Source organism: Molossus molossus, unplaced genomic scaffold (assembly GCF_014108415.1).
Source record: "Molossus molossus isolate mMolMol1 unplaced genomic scaffold, mMolMol1.p scaffold_m16_p_1, whole genome shotgun sequence".
Classification (NCBI taxonomy): domain Eukaryota; kingdom Metazoa; phylum Chordata; class Mammalia; order Chiroptera; family Molossidae; genus Molossus; species Molossus molossus.
Window position 1 is genome coordinate 203,449,455 of NW_023425344.1, and position 26,562 is coordinate 203,476,016.

The window sequence follows — 26,562 nt, forward strand, 5'->3', positions numbered from 1 at the left end:
GAAATTGTCATTATTCGCAGATGACATGATACTATATGTAGAAAACCCCAAAAACTCCATCAAAAATTTACTATACTTAATGAATTTGGCAAAGTAGCAAGATACAAAATTAACATCAAGAAATCGATGGCATTCTTATACACCAATGATAAACTCACAGAAAGAGAAACTAAAAAAACAATCCCATTTACCATGGCAGCCAAAAAATTAAGATACCTAGGAATAAACTTAACCAAAGAAATAAAGGACTGCCCTGGCCGGTTTGGCTCAGCAGTTAGAGCATTGGCCTGCAGTCCAGAGAGACCCAGGTTCAGTTCCTGCTAAAGGCAATTAGCTCGGTTGTAGTTTGTTCCTGGCCCTGGTTGGGTTGTATAGGTGGCAACCACTGCCACTGGATATGTCCCTTTCACGTAGATGTTTCTCTCTCTCTCTCTCTCTCTCTCTCTCTCTCTCTCCCCCTCTCTCCCCCTCCCTCCCTCCCTCCTTCCCACTCTATCTGAACAAAAAAATGGAAAAATGTCCTCGGGTGAGGATTAAAAAAAAAAGAAATAAAGGACCTATTCACAGAAAAGTATAGGTCATTTTTTTTGAAAAAAGAAATAGAGGAAGATATAAAAAAGTGGAAGCACATACCTTGTTCATGGATTGGGAGAATTAACATCATTAAAATGTCCATATTACCCAAAGCAATCTATAGATTCAAAGCAATTTCCATCAAAATACCAATGACACACTTCACAGAACTAGAACAAATACTTCAAAAGTTCATAGGGAATCAAAGACCTCGAATAGCCACAGCAATCTTGAAAAAGAACAAAGTTGGAGGATCACATTACCAGATTTCAGGTTATACTACAAAACCACTGTAATCAAAACAGCCTGGTACTGGCACAAGAACAGGCATATAGACCAGTGGAACAGAACAGAGAACCCAGAAATGCACCCAAGACAATATGCTCAATTAATATTTGACAAAGGTGGCAAGAGCATACAGTGGAGTAAAGACAGCCTCTTTCATAAATGGTGTTGGGAAAATTGGACAGCTACATGCAAAAAAATGAAACTAGATCATCAACTTACACCATACACAAAAATAAACTCAGAATGGATAAAATATTTAAATGTGACTCATAAATCCATAAAAATCCTAGAAGAAAATGTAGTCAACAAAATTTCAGACATCATACGCAGCAGAATTTTCACTGATACATCACCTAAGGCAACAGAAACAAGGGAGAAAATGAACACATGGGACTACATCAAACTAAAAAACTTCTGCACAGCAAAAGATACAATCATCAAAATGGAAAAGCAACCCACTGTATTGGGAGAGCATAACTGCCAATGATATATCAGATAAGGGGTTAATTTCCAATATATAGAGTACTCATACAACTCAACAAAAGGAAGACAAAGAACCCAATTAAAAAATGGGCAGAGGAACTAGATAGACACCCCTCCAAACAGGACATACAAATGGCTAAGAGACATATGAAGAAATGCTCAACATCACTAATCATCAGAGAGATGCAAATTAAAACAACAATGAGGTATCCCCTCACACCTGTCAGAATGGCCACCATCAACAAATCATCAAACAACAAATGTTGGCGAGGGTTTGGAGAAAAGTGTACTCTAGTACACTGCTGGTGGGAATGCAGACTGGTGCAGCCACTGTGGAAAACAATATGGTGTTACCTCAAAAAATTAAAAATTGAACTTCCATTTGACCCAGTGATCCCACTTCTAGGAATATACCCTAAGAAGCCTGAAACACCAATCAGAAAGAATATATGTACCCCCATGTTCGTAGCAGCACTATTTACAATTGCTAACATCTGGAAACAGCCCAAATGTCCATCAGTAGATGAATGGATAAAAAAGCTGTGGTACATATACACAATGGAGTACTATGCAGCTGTAAGAAAGAAAGATCTCTTATCCTTTGACACGACATGGAGGGACCTGGAAAGTGTCATCCCAAGCGAAACAAGCCAAACAGAGAAAGATAAGTATCATGTGATCTCACTTATTTGTGGAATATAATGAACATAACAGTCTGAGGAATGGGATAGTCCCAAAGACGTGGAAGTGGGGTACAGACTGATAATCCCCAGAAGAGGGGGTGGTGGGGGAGAGATAAACCACAGAACTTGTATGCAGATATGGATGAACAATGGATGTGGACAACAAAGCTGGGGACAGGGCGGGGAGGAAGCGGGAGGAGGGAATCAGTAGGGGGAAAAGGAGAAACATCTGTAACAAAAATAAATTAATTAATTAAAAAAAAAAGTAAACTGATGCAGTCTGACCTCGGTGCCTGTGCTTTGATGAATCTACTGGATAGTGATTGGGGTTCTGTTTCCTTCTTGATGCCTAGAACTTCGAAGAGACAGTGGCTAGCCTCATGGTTGCTATTTTCATTTTTACATTTAAAAAAATATGTTCTTACTGATTTTTTTTTTAGAGAGAGGAAGGGAGAGAGAGATAGAAACATTGATGTGAGAGAGAAACATTGATCAGCTGCCTCCTGCATGCCTCCTACTGGGAATCAAGCTTGCACCCGGGCATGTGCCCTGACTGGGAATCTTACCTCTCTGTCCATGGGATGATACTCAATCCACCAAGCCACACTGGCCGGGCCATGGTTGCTATTTTCTTCTGTCCCCATTAGGCAGTATGGCACAGGAGACTTCTCCACAAAAGTCCAGGCAGCCACTATGTTTTGTTTGCCACTGTGCCTCCATATATGCCCAGAATAGTCCTGGACACAGCAGGTGCTCAATAATTATTTATTTGCTGCTTGTCACTGTCTCATCAAGACCTTGGGCAAGTTTCTTTATCATTTTGATTCTCAGTTTCTGTATCTGTAAAATGGTCATCATTACACCTGCCTTGTTGTGGTGAGGATTAATTATAAGAACAAATGTATGTCTTCCAGCACTCAGAGCATGTCTTCTGCAGACATTAGCTTTTGCTTTATTCTCACTGGGGCCAACAATTCAGAGATATAGGCTGACATGACTGATCTCCATACTTTGTGACTGCTCTGCTTTCGGTGCAGCGGAGTGTCCATACTCCCTCACCAACTTCTTCACTTCCTTCCTGACTCTCCAGACCTGCCCTGGCCTCTGGAATTAGAGCCCAGTGTCTAGTCTTAATGAACTCCTGGAGAATCATCTCTGGGAGGTTTGTCCCATGCTGGTGCTCCCATTATTATGAATGTTTCTTTATTTTAACGATCAAGTAGTGCCGTATACACTGTTCCAGGCATCTGCTGACTCTTGTGGGTGCCATATGGAACATAGATCCTGAAACATCTGTTTGTCTAAAGGTTACCGAGAAAGTGCTCATTTCCTCTTCAATGAGAGTGAAGTAGTCTCTGTGGGAAGATGTGGACATTTCTGACTTGATCTGAGCCCAGGCCTGGGATGCTGATAACTTTTTCTTGGATCTGGGCGTCCCATTGTGGGAGGGCACTGTTCCTTATCCTTTGGTTTCTTGTGCTGTAGCTCAAGAGTTTTGGATGAATATGTGTATATGGCAGTGGAGGTCCTGGAAATCTAGAAGGGGAAGAGGGTGGAGGTGATGGTGATAAACTTGTGACAGGAAAGGCCAGAGTAGCCTTTGCTCCTCTTAGGTCTCACCCAAATAACGGAAGGAGGATGGTGGCATAACTAGACATAAAGCAACTGGCTTTTGCATCTTCCACCACTTGCTGAGTCCTTTTAACATTATGTAAGGTATTAATCACATTGGCTTTGTCTTATGAGATGGATTATTGACCCCACCCTCCACCCCAGACGGTAGATGGAGAGAATAAGGGCTTGACAGGTTTAGTAATTAGTCTAAGTCACATAAGCAAAAGGTATCGGTGCTGAACTCTAACCAGGGTCTCTAACCAGTTCTGCTTTCTTTCTATTTCATACTCTCTCCATTACCACAGGCAAGTTATATTCTCAGGATTTTCTCATTTCTGCAAAGAAATGTTTGGACCAGATCTTCTGTAGGGAATCTTCCCCAAACATCCTGTGTTTCTATGGTTTTTGGTACTTGTAGCCTGTCAAGGATTTACATTAGTTAATCAACATGGGTTCAGCTTCACAAATACTTATTTTTAAATATGTCTTTATTGATTTTTTAGAGAGAGAGGAAGGGAGCCCTGGTCGGTTTGGCTCAGCGGTTAGAGAGAGGAAGGGGAAAGAGGCAGATAGAAACAGTTATCAGCTGCCTCCTATACGACCCCTACTGGGGATTAAGCCACAATTCGGGCATGTGCCCTGACTGGGAATTGAACCAAGACTTCTCAGTCTCTGGGCTGATGCTCAATTCGCTGAGCCACACTGGCTGGGCCACACTTATTCATAGTGCCTATTGTGTACAAGGTGCCATGTGAGCTGCTGAGAGATCGAGACATTGAGAATAGCATGGCTGAATGGCTAGGGCCTTCTCAAGTGAGGAGTGTCAGTGTGGGCGGGAGGGCTTTTGAGCACCAGGTATGTGTCATTTCATGCCTGCTGTCTTCTGATCTATCAGAAATTCTTTCCTCCAAGTCTATGCCACCCAGAATTATCCCTTTAATAGGGGAAATAGGAGGCTATTTGTGGAATGAGCATGATTGAACTTCAGGGGACTTGCTTCAGAGGTTAGGATTAGGCCCAAACATTGATAGGGAGTAGGCTATTCATTTATACATACCTTGCTGGAACCTCTTGTATTAGCCTTACATGGCCTCTTGCCATGTGGAGGACAGTCTTTTTAATTCATCTTAAACTGACCTGCTTTGAGGTTTCCTTATTCTGGAATCCTTCATTCACTCTAGATTCATAGATTTTGACCATGGCTTTTGTGCCCCTTACCCTGTGTCTCCCCGATCTCCTCCGACCTTCCCTTCTTGGAGGAAAAGATGACCCAGGACATGACAAGGGATGGTTTCCCATTCTCTTGGCCCATTTTCAGTACCCTCAGCTACCCACCCCCATGGAATTGGCTCTGTGGGAATAGTGGGATCCTTCCATACAAGTCCCCGAAGCAGAAAATGTCTCTGGAATTGTCCTGGGGAGCCTGAGCCTGGAAAACTAGATGTCAGAGGCTAGGAGGGTAAAAACCATTTGAGGGCCAAGCACAGTGTCTGGCATCTATTAAGCGATATGTGTTGAATGACTGAGGGAGGCTTGGATGGGGAAAGGCTTGGTCAGGCCTGGGGCTCAGTGGGGTAGAGGCCTTGGAGTCAGCAATAGGGCCATGTGTTTCTGACTGTACATAGGGTCAGAGGGCAGCTAGAACAGTGTGTTAATTAATACTAGTGGAGAGACAGGACCCTATAGGGAAGCAGTTGTGACCTGAAGTCCCAGCAGCCATGAGTACCAGAGTAGCTTTCTGCTCCAGCCCTGGACACTCTTAACCTCTTCCTTGGTCCCTGAGCAGACCCTCCTACAGGAGAGTTCCTACACCTGCTACCCCTGATGGGAAGACTCTTACTGCTGGCTGCTATTTCTCTTGGGATTTCGGCTTTGCCTTGGATTCTGCATTTCAAAGGTTTTGACATGTAGAGCTCTGTTCATTAGTTACATCCCAACCTGAGTTTCTTTGGCCCTCTTTGTGTTACAGTCTTTTCATCATATATATATATATATTATATATATATATTTATCCTCACCCGAGGACACCTTTGCATTCATCTTCAGACAGAGCCTGAGGGAGGAGGGAGGAAGAGAGAGAGAGAAACATCGATGCAAGAGAGACACATCGAGTGATTGCCACCCACACAACCTCAACCGGGGCCGGGGACAAACTGCAACTGAGGTGCGTGCCCTTAGCAGGAACCGAACCTGGGACTCTCCGGTCCACGGGCCAACACTCCAACCACTGAACCAAACGGGCCAGCGCTCATGATATTCTTTGTCATTAAATTTTCATTAATGCTTATATGAAAATTTGAAAACAGAAAGTTGAAGGAATTGTATAATGTACATGGTAAACCCATCACCTAGATTCTTTAGTTAACATTTTGCCATATTTGCTTTACCACATATTGTCCATCTATCCATTGCTCAAATCATTTTTTTGATGCATTTTAAAGTAAATTTGTGTCATCAACATTCATTGAGCCCATTCTTCTAAAGCCCTTGGCCAGGGTCTGTCTTTCCTAGAAATAAGCTATGTGTGCACTGCTCAATCTGAATTTTGAGACCCAGGGGGTAAATGAGTGCTCCCTGATCAGAACAGGAATGCTCTTGTCTTTGGGGAAGTAGGTTTCTGCTCTGGTGGTAGCTGGGCAACCAGAAGACTGGGGGCTCAGGTTTGATGGTTCTCATGCAGGAGTAAAAGATTGTGAGTGCAGTCTCTCTCTCTTTTTTCCATAAATTATTTATCTCTTCTATAGAAAACCTTCACAAAGGCACCATTGACTTAGTTAATAATCGGCTTCTAAAAATAAGCATAGTTTCAGCAGCTTTAGTCAGTGAAGGCAAGTCCTTGGCAACAGTGAAGTAGACTTAAAAGGTTGTGAGGTGAGTTGCAGGTAACTCTGGGTAATCCTGACTATGGTTCATTCTTCTTAAAACTTGCTAATTGTACTGTTCACACTGTAACTCTGCTTATAGCTCAGAAGGAGATGAAAGGAAAGAGAACCAAGATTTCTTTCTTTTTTTTTTATCCTCATCCGAGGACACTTTTCCATTTTTTGTACAGACAGAGTGGGAGGGAGAGAGAGAGAGGGAAACATCGACGTGAAAGGGACACATCGAGTGGCTGCCACCCGCACGACCAACCAGGGCCGGGGACAAACTGCAACCGAGGTACATGCCCTTAGCGGGAACCGAACCCGGGTCTCTCCGGACCGCAGGTGGACGCTCTAACCGCTGAGCCAAACCTGCCAGGGCAGAACCAAGATTTCTTCCTTTTTGTTAGAAATATTTACCACAACTTCCAGGAAAAGTATAAATCAAGACAGTTAGCCAGGCTGCCCTCTGTCCTAGGCTTTGGAACAACAGGGCTAGCTTTTCTACCTTATTCAATCAGATTTTGACAGAGTTGTTTTGTTACCTTGTTTTAACTCCTCCCTGAGAATTAGGGAAAGCCATTCAAACAAAAGATCTGAAACCACATTCAGTTGGAAGCAAAATAGAAATGGCTGGGAAACTTTCTGCACTGGAGTTTTTTTCCTATCAAAAAAGGAAATTGAGTGGTGTGCCGGCTGACTTGTGTGTGGTCACCTGGGCTGTTGTGTAGTCCTAATTTGGCCGCCAGGAGCCTGTGGCATTGTGAAGGCAGCCAGGCTCACAGGATGATCCCAAACCTCAGCCTGAGTAGGGCTCTTCCAAGGGCTCTTGGAAAATAAGTGTGTTTACAGGAGAGTTTTGTTTGGTTCTAGATTCATAATTCCACTCTTATAGCTGTGTGGAGATATGGCACGTTTGATATTTATGTTGAATTTCATAGTTTTCTACCACGCTCTTTGGTAAACTGACCCAACCCACCATTAGGTAGGTGTGCTAGGGAGTTTATTATGATTAGAAATCAAACATACTCAGGGGTGCGTTAGTGTACTTTTAAGAATTCACACCTTTACTACTTTCTTTTTTCATCAGCATCTGTGATTCAGAGTTGACAGAAAGTGATTTGTCCAAACTATTCTTTTTATAAGCATAGAATTTTTAAGTTGATAATCTATTTTCAGTATTAAGTAACATTTTTCTAAGAGGTCTGTACCCTGAATGAGTCTTACCTATTTTCTTACCTCCTTTAGAAAGAAAGGAGTGTTGTATCTACCGAAGAGTACCTTTGCATAAAATAGATGCTCAGTTAATGATTTATAGATTTAATTTTTCACTTTCATAAATGAGTTCAGTACTTTAAAAAGATAAAATATTCCAGCCGGTGTGGCTCAGTGGATTGAGTGTCATCCCATGGACTCTGAGGTCCTGGTTAGATGCCCGGTCAGGGCACATGCCTAGGTTGCAGGTTCAATCCCCAGTAGGGGGGATGCAGGACTCAGCCAATCAATGTTTCTCTCTCACATTGATGTTTCTGTCTCTCTGTCTTACTCTCTCTCAAAAATTCAATAAAAACGTTTAAAAAAATAATAAAATGGTAAAACAGCCCTGGCCAGTTTGGCTTAGTGGTTAGAGCATCAGCCTGTGGACCAGAGAGTCATGGGTTTGATTCCACTCAAGGGCACCTACCTCAGTTGCGGTTCAATCCCTGGCCCTGGTCAGAACTGTGCAAGAGGCAACCAATCAATGTGTCTCTCACATCAATGTTTTTCTCTCTCTCTCCCTCCCTCACTCCTACTCTATCTGAAAAGCAATAGAAAAATATCCTCAGGGGAGGATTAAAAAAATAATAACAATAATAAAGATAAACTAAAAAGTTAAAACATTTAGTCAGTGTAGAAAATTTATAAACACTAGAAAAGCATAAAAGAAGACACTGTCATGCAACACAGATCCCCGATAATCTTACTACCTTCATTGGAAGTAACCACTTACAACGTTTTTAATGTTCTAGTTTTGTGTAAGTATACACACACACTTTTTTACTTCTTTAGTTTATCATCTTATGCATTGTTCTGTGACCTCACATTCCAGGGCTGCATCGTAGAGGGTTGGCGATTTTGGAGGGAGTATCTCTTTGGTCTTGCCCACCTCCAGGCTCAGCTTTCGTGTCACTCCTGTTGTGAGTCCTTCCCTTAGCCTCTTGGTGTAGGAATCACTTCCTCCTCTGAACACCTATAACACTGTTCTTTTCATTCAACTGTTTCCTGCCTTGTTTCAGAGGAGGATTTAAGGTGCTTTGCCTCTTTATGAATATGTCTTATTTCTCTAAGCAGAGGATATATTTTTTTCTGTGTTTGTACTTTTTTTCCATCCCTAGTTCCTTACATATCCTTGTGCCTTACACAGAGGTGATAATAAATGATAGGTGGTACCCGGCTGGTGTGGCTCAGTGGTTGAGCATCGACCCATGCACCAGGAGGTTGCCGGTATGATTCCGATTCCTGGTCCGGGCACGTGCCCAGGTTGGGGCCCAGTCCCCAGTGGGGGCATGCAAGAGGCGGCCAGTTGATATTCTCTCTCATCGATGTTTCTGTCTCTCCCTCTTCCTTCCTCTCTGTAAAATCAATAAAGAAAAAATATTAAAATAAATAAATAAATAAGTGATAGGTGGTAATGGTAATTGCTCAGTGTAGACAGGATGTTTTAGAAAATCAGTCTGAATTTGCAGGAATTACCTCAATTTCTGAGGGCAATTTTATTTTTTTAAATTTTAAAGTGGTTTTTATTTTTATTTATTTATTTTTATTAATTTAATTTTGTTACAGATGTTTCTCCTATTTTCTCCATTGACACCTTCTTCCCAATCCCCCCGCCCCAGCATTGTTGTCTATGTCTAATGGTTACACATACATGCATATAACTTCTTTGGTTTATCTCTTCCCTCCCCCCACAGTCCCCCTCTTCTAGGTTTGTCGGTCTGTACCCTACTTCTCTATCTCTGGGTCTGTTTTGTTCTTCAGCTTGTTTTGTTCATTATATTCCACAAATAAGTGAGATCATGTGATATGTCTTTCTCTGATTGGCTTATCTCGCTTAGCATAATACTGAGGGTAGTTTTAATTCGTGTCTTATAATTGGTTACACCTGAAGCTGTAGGGGCACAAACCTATTTCTGTCTTCACACATCCCTGAGTGAAGCATTTCTCCAGGATTTCAGGTTAAAATATAGAATCCATAATTAGAAATGCCCTGTCTGGTGTTGAGCCTTGCAGAGGCTGGCTTCACACCATACTTGTATCCTCTCTTACACTCTCCCTTTCTGTCACCTTTGTCCTGGGTTCAGTTCATGCCATCTTCTCACGATCTGCTCCTTGCTGATTTCCCTGCTTCTTTCTCACAGATGAAGTTGTTTCCATCTTAAAATAACCTGGTGGGATTCCTATTCTTCTGCTTCCATAAAATTAAGTCTTGGTTCCTTGGTGGGGCTCTATAATCTGGCTACAACTGGCCATTTTTAGCCTGATCCATCACAGCATTTCTTAATGCACCCACAGTGAAATGAACCACATGTCATTCCAGAGGTACTGTGCAATTTAATGCTTCTGTGCTTTTGATCTTTGTGAAATGCCCTGTTCTTTCCTCCCCTTGCTCCTCTCCTATTCCAGGCATGGAAATCATATTCATTCTTTAGTAAGATTTCAGCTCAAATGCCAATCTTCTCAGTAAAGTCAGAATTACTTTTCCCTTCTTCTGCATGTCTATAACACTTTTCTATACATTTATTTTGTTTTTGTTTTTTAGCATTTTACTAAGAGCCGTATGTTTTCCCTGTTTGTAAGTTTATTAAGAGCAGGAACTAGGTCATTTTCATATCTTTATCTGCCATAGAACCTGATGACATAGTCCATGGCACTTGGTAGGATTTTTGGAATGAAATTACTGTTTTCTATGACATTTAAAAATTTTTCATTATTTATGATTTGTTAGGATAATACCAAATGCAAGTTGTGACTTACACGATGGTGATAAAATGGCTAACATTTATTAAGCACTTACTATGTGCTAGACATTGTTCTTTATGCTTTCTATGTATTAGCTTGTTTAATACTTATAATAGCCCTATGATTATTATAATAGCCTTATAGTTATTTTCATCCCCAATTTATAAGTTGGGTAACTTGGTCAAAGTCCCCTTGATAATAGTATGCAGCAGAGTTGGGATTCAAATTTCGACAGTTTGGCTCCAGAGCCTGCACTCCTAATCACTACACTATACTGCCAGTATAGTGCAAATCAAGCCCTTTTTTTGATCACCGAATTAGTAATTTTTAAAATAATTATTCATAGTATCTGAGTTACTAGTTATTTGAAACCCCCCACAATGTTTTGCATTCATATAATATTTGATATCTGGAACAACCCAAAACCTTCTAGGAGGATTTGCCATTTGTGAGATTCACTTTCTTTATAAAGTTTAATACTTAAAAGAATAGTTAGCAATATTGTCACTAAATAAGTTGGTATTCTTATTCTTAGGATGGGGGTTCCTTGGATCAAGTCCTGAAGAAAGCTGGAAGAATTCCTGAACAAATTTTAGGAAAAGTTAGCATTGCTGTGAGTATATTGTGAAGTTTTTCTTCTAAGTGCCCTCATAAATTAATGAGATAATAAATTAGTGAGTTAATGAGTTGGTAGGAAATGGACAAGGGAGGAAGCTAGGGAGTTAACAAGGGAAAGTTTGTAAGAAAATGGGGTATACGCACTAGAATATTCCTTATAGAATATTCTCTCTCTCTCTTATTAAAACTAGATAAGTGACTTTCTCTGTATTAAAAACTGTGTCTTGCCCTGGCTGGTTTGGCTCAGCAGTTTGAGTGTTGGCCTGTGGACCAAAGAGTTGTGAGTTCAATTCCAGTCAAGGGCACATACATCGGTTTTGGTTCGTCCCCGGCCCTAGGCGGGGTCGTGTGAGAAGCAACCAGTCGATGTGTCTCTCTCATATCAATATTTCTCTCTTTCTCCCTCCTTCCCTTCCTTCCCCCTCCCTCACCCTCCTACTGTATCTGAAGATAAATGGAAAACTATCCTTAGATAAGGATTAACAACAACAACAAAAAATAATAAAATAAAATCTGTGTCTTGAAAAGAAGAATTTCCTTTTGTGGCATCAGAAAGCCTCTTTTTAGATTGTAGATTTAGAAAGAAATGGATTCAAGTAAAGTGTTTTTAAATGTTGTTTAAACTTGTAATAATCAATTTTACTTAAAAGGAATAGTCTGTATGCCATGGAGAAAGATGGTTTCTTGATAAGGCAGGTTGAAAAAATGAAAGAATAAAAAATAACAAAAGGAGGCAAATTTGTGATGTTAGATAAAATATTTTCTACATCTACATAGAGACATTGAGTTTTTCTAAACACCACTGTTTCCATTTTCTATCTTTTTATATTCTCTTTCCTCTAGGTAATTAAAGGCCTGACATATTTGAGGGAGAAGCACAAGATTATGCATAGAGGTAAGAAATTACTTGCTTGTTGTTATTTTTTTAAAAAATTTATCTGAAGTCTAAAAGTTGTTGCATCCTCTTTTGTGTTTTGGTGTAAAAACCATTTAATAGTATTTTTCGTTTTTATTACAAGTCTTTGGCTATTTAGCTTGATGCTGGAATGGCAAGTTCCACCCTCTTCTTGGTCTGTGGTACACCTGTTATCTGGAGCTGTAACAGGCATAGAGGGAAGCAAGCTCATCCCAGAGGCTCTGCTAGAATTGTTACCCAGCCCCTAGTCTTACTGACTGCCTGCTGGACTAGATTGTGCATGATGGTCTTAGGGGTTTAGTAGCAAGAGAGGGTAAACCCAATAGTCAGCCATCATGTAAGCCTCTGCTTACGTCTGGTTTATTACTGGCTTGTTGGCTGGAGCAAGTCACATGGTCAAGCCAAGATTCATAGTAGTGGGATAGACTGTGTCTTGGTGGGAGGAGCTACAAAATATTGTGGCCAATTTTTTTCACTCTGTCACAGTGGTAAAAGCTCAGGGTTTGAATCCTGACTGTGTTGCTCATTGGGTAACCTTGGGGAAATTATTTAACTTTTCCAAACTGGAGAAAATAGTGCCTACCTAAAAGTTGTGAAAATTATTTGAGGTAATGCCTACAAAGCACTTAGTGCTTGAAACATAGTAGATACTTAATAAACATTAGCTGCAGCTTAGCAGATGAATTGGCGTAGCTTTTTATGATTACCCGCAACAGAAACTAGCCTAACTTGGTTTAAGCTTCTCAAAACTTACCCATTAGGAGGACCCTGGGAAAGCTCAGAGAATCCTTTGAAAAGCTGAACCGTGGACTTTGGTAGTACAAGGACCAGGGCTACTCTGGTTGGAAAAGTGGGTCACTCAAGCAGAATAACAGTTGCCCCAAGTCTACATCTACCACAGGGGGCTACTGCTGGACCAATTGACCCTTCTAAAATAAACCTCAGTGGTGGGTGGGCTATGAGCTCAGTCACTTCCCAGAGGGGTAGGGGTCAGTGCCTGTGAAGCATACACTCCCACAACAATCATGCAGATATCAAGGGACACCATCCCCTCCTGTTGAATGTTGGAGGCAGGTTGACACTCCATTACCTAATCTAGCATGCAGAGGTGACACTTAGGATTTTAAATTATTAGGTTGATTATTAGGTTAAATTATTAGGTTGATTTCTTAGTGCTAAGTAAAACTAATGTACAGAAATAACACAGGTTGCTCCAGGGGCAGTTAAGTGTGAGGAAGTAAATGATGGTGTTTGAGTGCAGACCAACTATTTTCGGGCACTGTTTAGGTAGTGTTTTATCTTTTTTCAGCTAGGTGATTGTGCCTTGGTCTTACTGAGGTATATCACCTTGGGTGTGCACATGCTAGGTTTCCTACCTTTCAGGTGTCTTTCTTCTGGACAGGAACTTGGAGAAAGAGCTTCCCACGCTCTCCCCAGCATCCAGATCAGTGCTTGACCACTGATTGGCTCTGAATGGAATGCTCGCCCACTCATGGACCAGTCATCGTGTCCAGGGCACTAGAGTGGTTTGGCTGGCTGTCTAGGTTAAAAACCCACCTCAGTGGCTGGATAGATGGGGCCTAGCTCACATCCTAACAGAAACACTTGCTGTTGGGGGACAAGTATATCCCAAGTGAAAAAGAGGATTTCTATTACTAGAAGATGGGGAGGAAGAATGGATGCTGAAAGCAAGCAAATTAGAAAAAGTTTTCCACTATAAATACTATTAAGCATTGGGCCCTGGCTGGTTTGGCTCAGCAGTTAGAGCATCAGCCTGCGGACCAGAGAGTCCTGGGTTCGGTTCCCGCTAAGGGCACGTACCTTGGTTGCAGTTTGTCCCTGGCTCCATGGGGTTGTGTGGGTGGCAGCCAGTCAATGTGTCTCTCTCACATCGATATTTCTCTTTCTCTTCCTCCCTCTCTCCTTTCAGCTCTATCTGAAGATAAATGCAAAAAATAAAATGTGGTCAGCAAAGTGGCAGATTTCTTTAAAAAAAAAATGCTATTAAGCATTGGGTCAGAAAGACAAAAAACTGCTAATACGAATCAAACCAATAATTAAGCCTTTAAGGCAGAGGTGGGCATACTCGTGGCCTGCGGGCTAAATGTGGCCCACTGCCTACTTTTGTTTTTTTAATCCTTATCTGAGGATATTTTTCCAGTTATCTTGAGAGTAGGAGGAGAGAGAGAAACACATCAACTATTTGCCTCCCGCATGACCCTGAACAGAGCCAGGTACTGAACCACAACCGAGGTATGTAACCTTGACTGGAATTGAACCCTTGACTCTTTGGTCTGCGGGCTGACGTTCTAACCACTGAGCAAAACCGGCCAGTGCCCCACTGCCTATTTTTGTGTTGGCCTGCAAGCTAGGAATAGTTTTTCAGAATTTTGTGACATGTGTTAATTGTGTGAAATTCACATTTCAGTGTTTGTAAATCAAATGTTATTGGAACATAGGCATGTTCATTTGTGTAAGTGTTGTCTGTGGCTGCTTGTGTGCTTTAATGAGGGACTTTGTGAAAGAGATCATGATAGCCCTCAAAGCCTAAAATATTTTGCTCTCTGGTCATTTACAGAAAAAGCTTCCTGACCACTTAGTTGAGGGAAAGAAGAATCTCTTGAATAAGGAAACTTTAGAATTTAATCACAAAACTCAGCTTTAAGTTTATCAGCTTTAAGTTTTTGATGAAAACATGATGGATGGCATAGGTAGGAAGGGTTTTTCCCCCTGACCTGGAGCTCTGAAAGGAATTAGCTACAAAGGTTTCTGTATAGTCTCTCCTCTTACCATGGCAGGAAGTCGTAGGTCCACTTCAGCCAAAGCTGACTCCCAGGTGGTTAGGTTCTGAGTTAAACTGCGTGTGTGTGTATGTGTGTGTGTGTGTGTGTGGTGGTGGGGGTGGTGGTGGGGGTGGTGGTGGGGGTGGGGGTGGCTAGGATACAACTATGTTTCCTGCCATTTAAAGCAATAATTTGCATTGTTAGCTTGTCCTTCTACTTAGTCCACACTAATTACCAAGGTTTTATTTTGTTCAAGATCCTGAAGAAACATTACATGATTTAGACCAATATGGAGTTCATACAGCTTAGCCCATAAATTATACCTGCCTTAGAGTTGCTGGCTGATGATCAATAAATGGCCAAGAACAGTGTTAAATTATACCTCAACTTGTTTTTCTTTCCTTTCTATTGGATGAAGCAGTGTGTAACCTGCCTGCTCTTAACGCCCAGTACTGAATTAGTGGCCCGAGCCTGCCGTGTACTGAGAAAAACAGCCTAGATTTTTGAGCCAGACTGTAATTGGAGCAAGCTGGATGGCTCTTCAGAACTAGAATGGTATTTACCTTGGGGCCATCCTGCTTGGATTTCACTCCAAAAGAGTTCCTTATTGCTTAGGATAAAGAGTTTTATAAAAACAGGGATCTCTCAGGTCAAAGGGAAATTTAGTTTCTTCAGAGACTAAGAGTTTTTTGGATCCTAGTCCTGGGGACAGACAGGTATCTCCAAAGCACCTCACTGCTATCCCAACAGCAGTGTCCAGAGGAACTGGGTCCTCAGCCACAGCCAGGGTTTCAACCTCTGAAGTCTTCCTCTCACTTCAGTCAGACTTGCTGTTAGCACTGATCGGCAAAGCTCCGCAGTGGCCTGAGATTTTGTTTGTTTGTTTTATTGTTTTGCATGCTGTTGGTATCAGACTCACGTGTAATGAGTTTCTGAGTACCTTCTGCAACCCTTGCAAGGCACTTTCCTGTCTGCCAGGCTTTTTCTAGCATGTTGCCAGGCTTCCCTGAGCAGAAACTCAGGGTTGCTCCTGAGGCTGCACACACATTCTGTCCTGAGTACAGTCCATGAGTGCGTGTGTGTGCGCGTGCGTGTGTGTGTGCATGCGTGTAGAGATGTTGTCTGCACCTTGATCCATAAGTTGGTCCTGCCCTGGCCAGTTTGGCTCAGCGGTTAGAGCGTCGGCCTGTGGTCCGGAGAGACCCGGGTTCGGTTCCCGCTAAGGGCACGTACTTCGGTTGCAGTTTGTCCCCGGCCCTGGATGGTCGTGCGGGTGGCAGCCACTCGATGTGTCCCTTCACGTCGATGTTTCTCTCTCTCTCTCTCTCCGTTCCTCTCTCTCCCTCCCACTCAATCTGTACAAAAAATGGAAAAATATCCTCGGGTGAGGATTAAAAAAAAACAAAAAACAACATAAGTTGGTCCTTGGTGGCAAGGAGGCAATCCTGGCTGCACCTCTTCTTCCTTTCCCCACCTGTCTCATCCCCCAGCCCTGTGGTGACACCCTCCAGGCAGCAGGATTCACTGGGAGACCAATTCCTTTGGACTCTTTCTAGACTGCCCCATCTTACAGATGCAGAGAAACAGTGGCTGATTAGTAGCTGGAATTCAGTATGCTAGTCTCTTGGTTAGAAATGAGAGTCACGTTCTCTCTAGAATTATCTCAGCTGCTAGACCCACAGCGATGATTATAGCTTCAGATGAATTTGTCTTTAGCTCCTCAAGCGAGGCAGATGGGAAGTTGGAGGAGGGAGAGTGCTTCCTCAGGTCCTTTTAGGGGAGCATCGTGGAGGAGAGGTTCAGATTCCACCTGAAGCATCGACTGGAGTAAGGAAGGAGCACTTCTTCCGAAGAAGTGTGTGTAGTGGAGAGAGGATTTTCTCAGTAGACTATACAAGGAATGCTTGTTACTTTTGGCTTACATTTGTCCTTAAATTGGCGAACAAACTCTTCTAGTGCTTTTCTTTAGGGGCTTGTCCCAAGGTGAGCTATGAAAGACTGGTGAGTGGCCTCTTGATCTCCTTTCTAGACTTCTTTGGTGAACCATGCTGAGCTGGGACCCAGGCACAAATAATAATGCCTTATTTTGGTGGAGCTTGTGTTGCCGTAACTACAATGATGTTACCAGGAATTTTCTCCCACTCCATTTTTTTTTTTAATCCTCACCCGAGGACATTTTTGCATTTATGTTCAGATAGAGCCGGAGGGAGAGAAGGGGGAAGAGAGAGAAACATCGATGTGAGAGAGATGCATCGAGTGGTTGCCACCCACATGACCCCAACCGGGGCTGGGGACAAACTGCAACCAAGGTATATGCCCTTAGCAGGAACCGAACCCTGGACTTTCTGGTCCACGGGCAAGGGCTCTAACCACTGAGCGAACAGACCAGGGCTCTCCCACTCCATTTAAACGAACAGATCACCTGGCTGGTGTGGCTCAATGGATTGAGCGTCCTCTGTGGACTGAGAGATCCTCGTTCTATTCCCGGGCAGGGCATATGCCGAGATTGCAGGCTTGATCCACAGTGGAGGGCGTGCAAGAGGTAGCCAATCGATGTTTCTCACATCCATGTTTTTATCTATCTCTCCCTTCCTCTCTCTCTAAAATAATTAATAAAAACATTTAAAGCCCTGGCTAGTTAGGCTCAGCAGTTAGAGCGTTGGCCTGTGGGCCAGAGAGACCTAGGTTTGGTTCCTGCTAAGGGCATGTACCTCAGTTGCAGTTTATCCCCGGCCCTGGTTGGGTCATGCGGGTGGCAGCCACTTGATGTGTCCCTTTCACATCGATGTTTCTCTCTCTCTACCCCCCCCCCCTCCACTCTATCTGAACAAAATATGGAAAAATGTCCTCGGGTGAAGATAAAGAAACAAACAAAAAACCAAATATTTAAAAAATTAACAGATCTCTAGCCTGTCTTTACCATTTTTCTTTTCAAAATATGTTTTTATTGATTTTTAAAGAGAGCAGAAGGGAGAGGGAGAGAGAAACATCGATGAGAAACATCAAATTGCTGCCTCCTGTGTAACTCCCACTAGATATCGAGCCTGCAACCCAGGCATGTGCCCTGACTGGGAATCGAACTGCTGACCACTTGGTGCATGGGTCAACATACAACCACTGAGCAACAATAGCCGGCTCTCTACCTTTTCTTTTCCATTGTCTTTATTTTTCCTCTCCTCCTGCTGAGCAAAATAAGTAAGCCTTCAGTGGGTCAAAACAGGTTTTTAGCTCATTTTCCTCCCTTGAATAGCAGTTGATGAGTATCCAAGTTACCCAACATTGTATTGCTGCCCACTTGGGCCGATTTGTGATAGATTAGATGTCTGTATGTCTTCTCAAGTAGCTTAGATAGTCTGGAGGGGGAAATACACTAATTTAAGGCATGTTCTTTTAATGGAAAGGCTATTTTATGATCTTTGGCCAGGAACTTCACTTGAGCCTTATTTCCATATCTGTACAATGGAGCTGCTCTGCCACATATTATGGGTTATTAGAAATGAGAGAGCAGGGAATCTAGGACCCATAAGCAGTTTTCTTTACTGCCCTTTCTTTTCCTTCCCCTCTTTCACCTTGTCTCTCTCTTAGTGTAACCCCTATGCATTTTGCTCTGGCTTTTATTACATCCTATTTTTAAAATTTAAACCATTTCTTAGAACAGTGTATGTTAATGAAAACCAAATTCTGACTCTTGCAGTATCCTTTCTTGTTTAATTGTCAGCATTTGTGTGCCTTTTGGGTCGGAAATGAGTAGTGAATTTGCAGAGAGGGGTGGATAAAGGTAGAGAATTAAAGCATTTCAGAAGTAATGAATCTTGGGAGGGAAGAAACATTTTTAATGCTGTTACTTGACTTGGCTGCAAAAATCTTGAAAGTGAAGAGCGATAAAAATAGCTGCTTGTTAAGACCTGGCATGTGTGCTTCGATGGCTCCCTGTTGAACTTACTTGTTAATCAGAAGGAGGTAGAAACAACCTCTAGTTCCTGCTGTTTCTTGCAGTTAGTTTTGTCAAAGAGGATAATGAGCTGGAGCTCAGAAGGAAATGTGTACTCACTAAACCAGAGCAGAGAATTATTTTCTCACACAACCAGATTTTAAGAATTTCAACTTACCCCAAGTCAGAGCCTATTCCCAGATAAAGCTTGTTACGTGAGTGACCTTTTCCCCAACCACAACTTTTAAAAAATTGAAATACAATTGACATATAGCATTAGTTTTATAGTATTAGCATGTGGTATATAGCATATAGTATTAGTTTTGGGTGTACAGCATAATGATTTGATACTTGTATGTATTGTGAAATGATTAACACAATAAGTTAACATCCATCACCATACATAGTTACAGGTTTTTTCTTGTGATGAGAATTTTTAAGAACTAGTCTCTTAGCAACTTTCAGATATACAATACAGTATTTGTTAACTATAGTCACTATATTGTATGTTACATCCCTGGGACTTAGTTATCTTATAACTAGAAGTTTGTACCATTGACCACCTTTACCCACAACTTAATAATGGCTTTTCTGAAACTTTGGAGTATAACTGACTATGGTTTGCCATTTGATCTGTTGTCTAGACCCAGGTTACTTAGGCGCTGGATAATCAGTCAAGAATCTATGAGTTCTACTCTAGCCTCTGCCATTATTAGTTCACTGTGTAATTGACAGGTAACTCCTGGACTCTGGACCTCAGTGTTTCTCATCTTCACAAAAGGGTTTTTAATGCTTATTTCACAGCTTTGTTGTGAGAATTAAAGACAATATATTGTCCGGCCTGTGTGGCTCAGTGGTTGAGCATGGACCCATGCACCAAGAGGTCACTGGTTCAATTCCCAGTCAGGACACATGCCCAGGTTGTTGGCCTGATCTCCAGTGGGGAGCATGCAGGAGGTGGCTAATTGATGTTCTCTCTCTCTCCGATGTTTCAGTCTCTCTCTCCCTTCCTCTCTCTCTCTAAAAAAATAAGTGAATAAATAAATAAATAAATAAATAAATAAAGACAATATATTCAAAAGGCCTGGCCAAAAAAAACAAAAGTCCTGGCATAGTAGGTGGTCAATAACCCAGAGCTATTGTGTCTTCCTAGGTCTGCTGGGCTCGCGGACCTCCCATCCTCCCACCCCAGTCTTTCAGCTGCATTCAGTTTGCTTAGCCTAGGGGAAGGCAGCAAGGGGAGAAGGCTGGAACTTCTTTTTAATGCTCTTGGGGAAGGTTGTGTGGGAAAAAGAGGTTATAGGTCATGGTTAATTGAACGGTTTGGGATTTTCTCTGAATTTTAATTAACTTTGATGCTTAATTAGCTCCCTGAGGCCATAGATAACTGGAGGTGGCTCTGTGGAGACTGTTATTTGACTTATCAGGATCAGCTACCTTTCCCTTCTGTTTCTTCATCTTTAGAGAAGGGTTATTAAGGGTCTGCCAGGGTTTCTAAGAAGAAGTCATTTGAAGCCTACAGTCACCATTTAAAAATCTCATTTGCCTTTTTTTTCTTTAACCTTTAACTCTCACTTAACCAAAATTATCTTACTTTTGGATTCAGCGGTTGTCACAGATGAGCCGGAGTACGGTGTACATGTGTCCTCAGCTTGCCTCTCTGGGACCCCCATTTCTTCCCTCCATCTCTTCTCTTATGTTTCTCTTCTCCACACTGCCTCCCTTGCTCCTCTGCCCTTCTGTTCCTCCGTGTTTTACCTTCTTCCATCTTGCCTTTCTCCCCACCCCACCCTCTAACAGGTAATGCATCTTCTTGTAATATTAACCTAAACCGAACATAACGAGGTCACTCAAACGTAGTACCCTATGGGGGCTGATACTCACCTGCTTCATCTGCCTGATGGGGCCTTGCCACCTAGTCAGGCTGGATCGATTCGGCTGCTTGAAGGATTTAGACTAGCAGAGCATTTCTCTGTTTGTTCTTACTGTCACACACATGTGCGTGCATTCTGGTTATTTGTTTTTGTCCCTAGTGGCAATAGTCTTGAGACAGGGACAGGAACTGTGTCATTTTTACTTATAGCTCAGCACAGGCATTTTATAAGTGTTTATAGAATAAACAAATGACTTGCTGACTTATTTAATTCAAGCCTCTTGTTGTAGGAAGGTGGAAATGGTTAGAAAGTAAATTAAAATCATGTGTTCTTGGCGGGGGAAACAGGGGCTTTGGTTATTTCTGAGGCAGAAAATAACAGAGAATAACACATTTTCTTCCACTTAGTTTTTCCTAAAACTTCCTTGTTTGTTTTTAGAGAAAAGGTGTTTACCCATCCTCATCTTTGCAGAGGCTGAGCAGGCTAGGAGTATCAAACCCCAGCATCTTGTGAGTTTCCTAGGGAGGCCTGTCAACCTGGGAGCCTAGCAGGGTAGTGGATGTTTCCTCCAGAAAGCAGCCTAGCCCACCAGCTGCTGGGGCTCCTCCTAGCCTCACCCTCTTGATGTTGAGGGTCAGAAAGAGAACCCAAGGCCTGGAGAAGGCCTCAGGAAGTAGGGAGAGACTGGGTCTATGATTTGAACAATGTTTAAGGTTGCTGCTCGGCCCGGCTGGTGCGGCTCAGTGGATTAAGCGTCATCCCATGGACTGAGAGGTCCTGGTTCCATTCCCAGTCAGGGCACATGCCAGGGTTACAGGCTCGATCCCCAATGGGGGATGGGCAGGAGGCAGCCGATTGATGTTTCTCTCTCACACTGATGTTTCTATCTCTCCCTTCCTCTCTCTCTCAAAAATCAATAAAAATCCTCCCCAAAAAGTTTGCTACTAGGAAAGATATGGGAGGAAGCCGAATAAACCCTGAGCTCCAGGAGCAGGGCAGTCTTCCACACTGGGAAGGGGACTCAGAAGAACTAGGCACCTAGAAGTAGAGGTGAGAAAGGTGTGTGGTAAAGGAGGGTGCTTTAGATGCAGGAACCAGTCCAAGACCAGCACAGTTAGAGAGGCAGGCAAGCCTGAGCCCAGAGGAGATGGACACGGAGACATGTTGGAGAGGTAAGGAGGGGCAATGGAAGGCTTGGAAAGGTAGGCCAAGGGGCTTGGACTGTACTCTAAGGCAGGCAGGAGCCACTGCAGGTCCTCTGCAAGGGCTGTGCCGCTGGAGGGGGAGGATACTGAGAGCAGGAACAGAGGAGGGAGGGGTGGCGATTGTAGAAAGCAAATGTGGATGCTGACAGTTGGAGCACGCTCTCTCTGGTCTTATCTGACATGCACCTCTTTTGTGCCCTCAGAGAACAGCTTGACTTGGCTGGGGCTGCCAGGAAGGAGCTTGCCCTAGCCACACGCTCTAGAGTTGAGGGATTTAGTGTGCTCAGGTCTCCAAGCAACTTCTTGTCGGGCTTCCCAGGTCACTAGGAGGGGCCATCAGGAGGGGCCATGTGCAGTGCATCTGGCTTCCAGGGCGGATGTGGTCCAAGCAGGGAAACACCCCTCAGGGTTTCCCTGTGCTTCTGTCTGACCCTACCCCCATCATGGATCTTTGCAGCCTCCCCAGCAGTACTGTTCCCTGGGTAGGTGGGGGGAAGAGAAAGCTGTTGCTGACAGCCTGGGATGGAGAAAAATGTGTTACATAAGTTTGAAAAAAGGAGGCTTGCTTGCCACGTGAATAGAGAAATCAGATACAGTGACAGCTACAGCCTGCAGAAAAGTGTCTGCGCCTGCAGAGGAAGGGGTCCCTGGCCCCTTGGAGATAGGAGGGGCTGGTACTGTCTTGTTTTGGAGGGCAACCTGTGAAAGAATCATTCTTTGTGTTCCTGTAGCATTGTAAGTGCCCATACTTTATTAGATTGATCCTAGTCTCTGTCTGGTGAGGTGGCAAGAGCTATGATTGCACTTTACTAATAGGCAAACCACAGACTCGAGAAGTGAAGTGACTTGCTCAAGGCCACATGTACAGCAGGTGGCAGGGTCAGGACTTTTTTTTTTTTTTTTAATCCTCACCCGAGGACATTTTTCCTTTTTTTTTTTTTTCAGGTAGAATGGGGGAGAGAGGGGGGAGGGGGAGGGAGAGATTGAGGGAGAGAAACATCGATGTGAAAAGGACACATCGAGTGGTTGCCATCCACACGACCCAACCAGGGCTGGGGACAAACTGCAGCCGAGGTACGTGCCCTTAGCTGGAACCAAACCCGGGTCTCTCTGGACCACAGGCCGACGCTCTAACTGCTGAGCCAAACCGGCCAGGGCCAGGGTCAGGATTTGAATACAAGTGTCTTGGTTCTTTAGCCACTACGACTCTCTTGCTCTAAGACAAGGTCTAATAGGCCTTGGGAGCATTTGGAAGGTGAGGGAGCCGAGGGCTTCGTGGTCCAGGCACAGGGAGGAAGGGCTGTGGCATTCGGTGGGAGTGGGAGAGGCGTATGTTGGCATGCCTCCTGTGTGCTCTCCCTGCCAGGCCCCAGCAAGCTCTGCATACTGTCCTGATCCTCAGCATCACTGTCCACGTACTGAACACTGACTTCCCAGGGGTCAGTCGTCTGTCCTGTTTGAGAGGAGCCATGGTACTGTGGAGATGAGGACCTCCTTGATTGAAAGTGTTTGTCTGGGTTTGTCCTAATGTTAGGCTTGGGAAAGAGACAAAAGACAAGTTAGTCCCTGACCTTCTAAAGTTTTTAATCTCCCCTTGTGCTTGAAGTAATTCTCCAGGGGGTCACACAACTGCCTCCCTTCTTCCAGGTTGTTGCTGAAGGATCATCTCCACAGGGAGGCCATCCCTCATCGCCCTGTCACAACAGCACCCTCACCACACTCTCTGTTCTCTTTCATGGTTTGTTATTTTTATTTTCTTCATGGTACTTGAGACTACCTGGCGTTACACACTGGTGTGTCAGTTTATTTTTGTCTGTCTCCTCACACTAAAATGTAAGCTTCATTTTACACTGGAAACTTGATCAGTTTGCTTGCTGTTGTCTCCCTGGTACTCGCATGGTGCCTGGCATGCAGTAGGCGCTGCGTGAAACAGCTGAGTGTTGTGACGGCAGGGTAGGTGGGAAGACAGGTCTAGGCATCACGTCTGAGCTCTGATTCCAGATTTACTCAGTTTTTGCTGTGTGACCTCGGACAAGTCCCTGGACTCCTTTGGACTCCTTAGACATTTCATTGCCACCATGAAGGGGAGGAACCAGATGCTCTCTAAGGCCACTTCTGAGACCTACATTCTGAAAGTCTTTATGTAGGAGACAGGGTTGCTGAGGGGTTTGGAAAGGCCTTGTATCCTTTGTTCTCGTGTCCTGTGACATTACGAGGGCTGGGTCTTAGAAACACTACACGGATGGCTTGGAGTATGTGCATTGGTACACTGAGTTCAGAGCCATCATTCATAGTGTTTTGGAGCACCTGCTGTGTGCCAGGTCTCCAGGTCTTGTCCTGACTCTGGGGTTACAGTGGTGAGGCAGACAGTCAATGTTCTTCTCTCTTGGAGCTGATGGTAGTGAAGAGGGGCTAGAGTTGGCTAGGTGCTGTGGTTATGACCCCACCTGAGCTGGAGCTGATGTGGGGCTAGGTGGGGGTGGGGTAGGGGAAGGGCTCATCAGGATATGAAAGGGTGATTTTTTTTTTTTTTTTCAATTTACTCTTGGTTAAATACTTAAATAGACCTGTTAGAATCCATTTAAAAATAAACACATTCACATGAGAATATTAAAAGGAAAAATAAAATGTTAATAGCAGTTCTGGTAGGTTGGAATTATGGGGATTTGGTTTTTACTCTGATTCTCAGATGTTCCATATAGTGTCTGTATTATTTCTGTCAAAACTTCCCTGTCATGGTCTGTGACTTTGTCCCTGGGTGTCGCCTGCTCTTGAGTTGGTCTCATGTTTGCTAATATCTGCCCACAAAGTTCTGGCCTGGGGACTTCTACTGAGTCCCAGCCTAGTTTTCCTGCCTGTAAATGAGAATAATATTTAGCCCTGGTCTGCCCACTTTCCCAGTCAGCTGTTTGAATAAGAGGAGATGGTGGAAGGAAACACTGGGAAATTTACCTCTCTCTGCAAAGGGAAGGGCCGGGGACCAGCAGTGGTGATGGCAGCCAGGGCGGGAAGTGTGGAAGGTCTGTGTGCAGGAAAGGGAGATGGGGCTTGTCCTGGGGGTGCTGCTGAGCCAAACCAGCCAGGGCGAGGAGCAGTTTTTCAGGCCTTCCTAGTTCTCCAGTTCTCCTTGACTAATAGATAAACACCGCTGCACAGGCTGTTAGGGAAATGACTTTAGTGAATCATGTCAGCTCCTAACCACTACTATACATATTCATAAAACCCACATGCTCTGTCCTTGTAAGTGAGGTCAAGAACAGGAAGTAACACCCCTGTTCCATTCCCCTTTAGTCTTTGATCGATAGCTTCAGCAGGCGTACATGTCTTATTTTTTTTGTTTTTCTTTCACCCTTATGATCCAACCATAGATATTGTGTTTTGCCAGTAGGGGCGGTTGAAGCAACAGACTTCGAAGTCTTTATTATTCACTCCTTCCTATGGGTCATCTGGCCAATTCTGGATTCTCAAAGAGTTGAAATTTACTGGCTTTCTGTTCTGCTTCTACAACAGCTTGTCATTTCCTCTCCTGATAGTCATTCCTCACACCCTGAATAAGGGGGAATAGGGAGTATTGGTGTAAAGTGTTTGCAAGCTGAGGGTTGGCTCTCTGATGGGGGTGGGGTATGTCCTGGGACTCACGGTCAGGGCTGGTTATCTGTGGAACACTGACTCTTCTCCCCAACCTAGCTGTGTCAATTTCCTACTTTTTTCTTTTTTAATGTTTTTATTGATTTTAGAGAGAGGGGAAGGGAGAAGAAGAGAGAGAGAAACATCTGTGTGATAGAAAAACACTGATCAGTTGCCTCTCACATGCACCCTGAAAGGGAACTGAACCTGCAACCTGGGCATGTGCCCTGGCCAGGAATTGAACTGGCCAAGGCAATTCCTACTTCTCAGTTTTCTTTTCCCTGCAGATGTCAAGCCTTCCAACATCCTAGTGAACTCCCGTGGGGAGATCAAGCTCTGTGACTTTGGGGTCAGCGGGCAGCTCATCGACTCCATGGCCAACTCCTTCGTGGGCACAAGGTCCTACATGTCGGTAGGAGCAGCGGGTTTTATTTCTCAAGCTTCTGGTCCGGTCAGGAATAGGAGCTAAGTGGGTGCCTTTTCCTGTGGAGCCAGAGCCTGGTGATGGGGGCGGGGGAAAGAAATGAGCGGTGAAGCACTGGGGTCCCTCCCTGCGGAGATCTCAGTTCAATAGGAGAGATGGTCTCAGCCTTTCATAAGCCTTGGGGCTTAATTGGGGTACTGGGCCTCTTCTCACTAGAAGAGATTGTTAATCACAGCTTGATCTATCGCCAGTACTGATATTTCCCAGGTTTGGTTTCCATTCTGAAAAGATTGTGAGCTCCAGAGCCCCTCTGGGCACCTCTCTCTGATTTTCTTCAGATCTTCAAACCCAACATACCCAGTCATGACCCTACTCAGATGTCCCCATCTTTTCTTTTCCATAAGCAGTAAATGGCATTACTCTTTCCTTGGTTTCCCAAGGTAGAGAACTGAACCACCCTTCCCAAGCTCCCCAGCTCCTGAGTCTATTCAGAATTGTTTCCCCAGTTCAGCCTCTTCTGTCCCTCCTCACTGTATGTCTCTCAGTTAACTGCCTCTGCCTCTCAGCACAGCATACCTGCCTGGTCTCCTGGCTGAGTCTCTGCTGTAGTTCAGCTGACACTTCATCACGAAGGCCTCCTCTCCTGCTTCCAACTCCAGTGGTTCCCATTGCCACCAAAGCTC

At 43.7% G+C, this 26,562-nt stretch overlaps 1 protein-coding gene across 1 annotated transcript in view; it reads left to right on the forward strand.

The window, feature by feature from the left end:
- Window positions 1–26,562, forward strand: part of MAP2K1 (mitogen-activated protein kinase kinase 1) — a 75,692-nt gene that overhangs the window by 38,269 nt on the left and 10,861 nt on the right. The window contains exons 4-6 of the mRNA XM_036259405.1: window positions 11,037–11,114; window positions 11,963–12,014; window positions 25,743–25,867. Of these exons, the coding sequence (XP_036115298.1) occupies window positions 11,037–11,114; window positions 11,963–12,014; window positions 25,743–25,867 (255 nt within the window). The remainder of the gene's footprint in view (window positions 1–11,036; window positions 11,115–11,962; window positions 12,015–25,742; window positions 25,868–26,562) is intronic.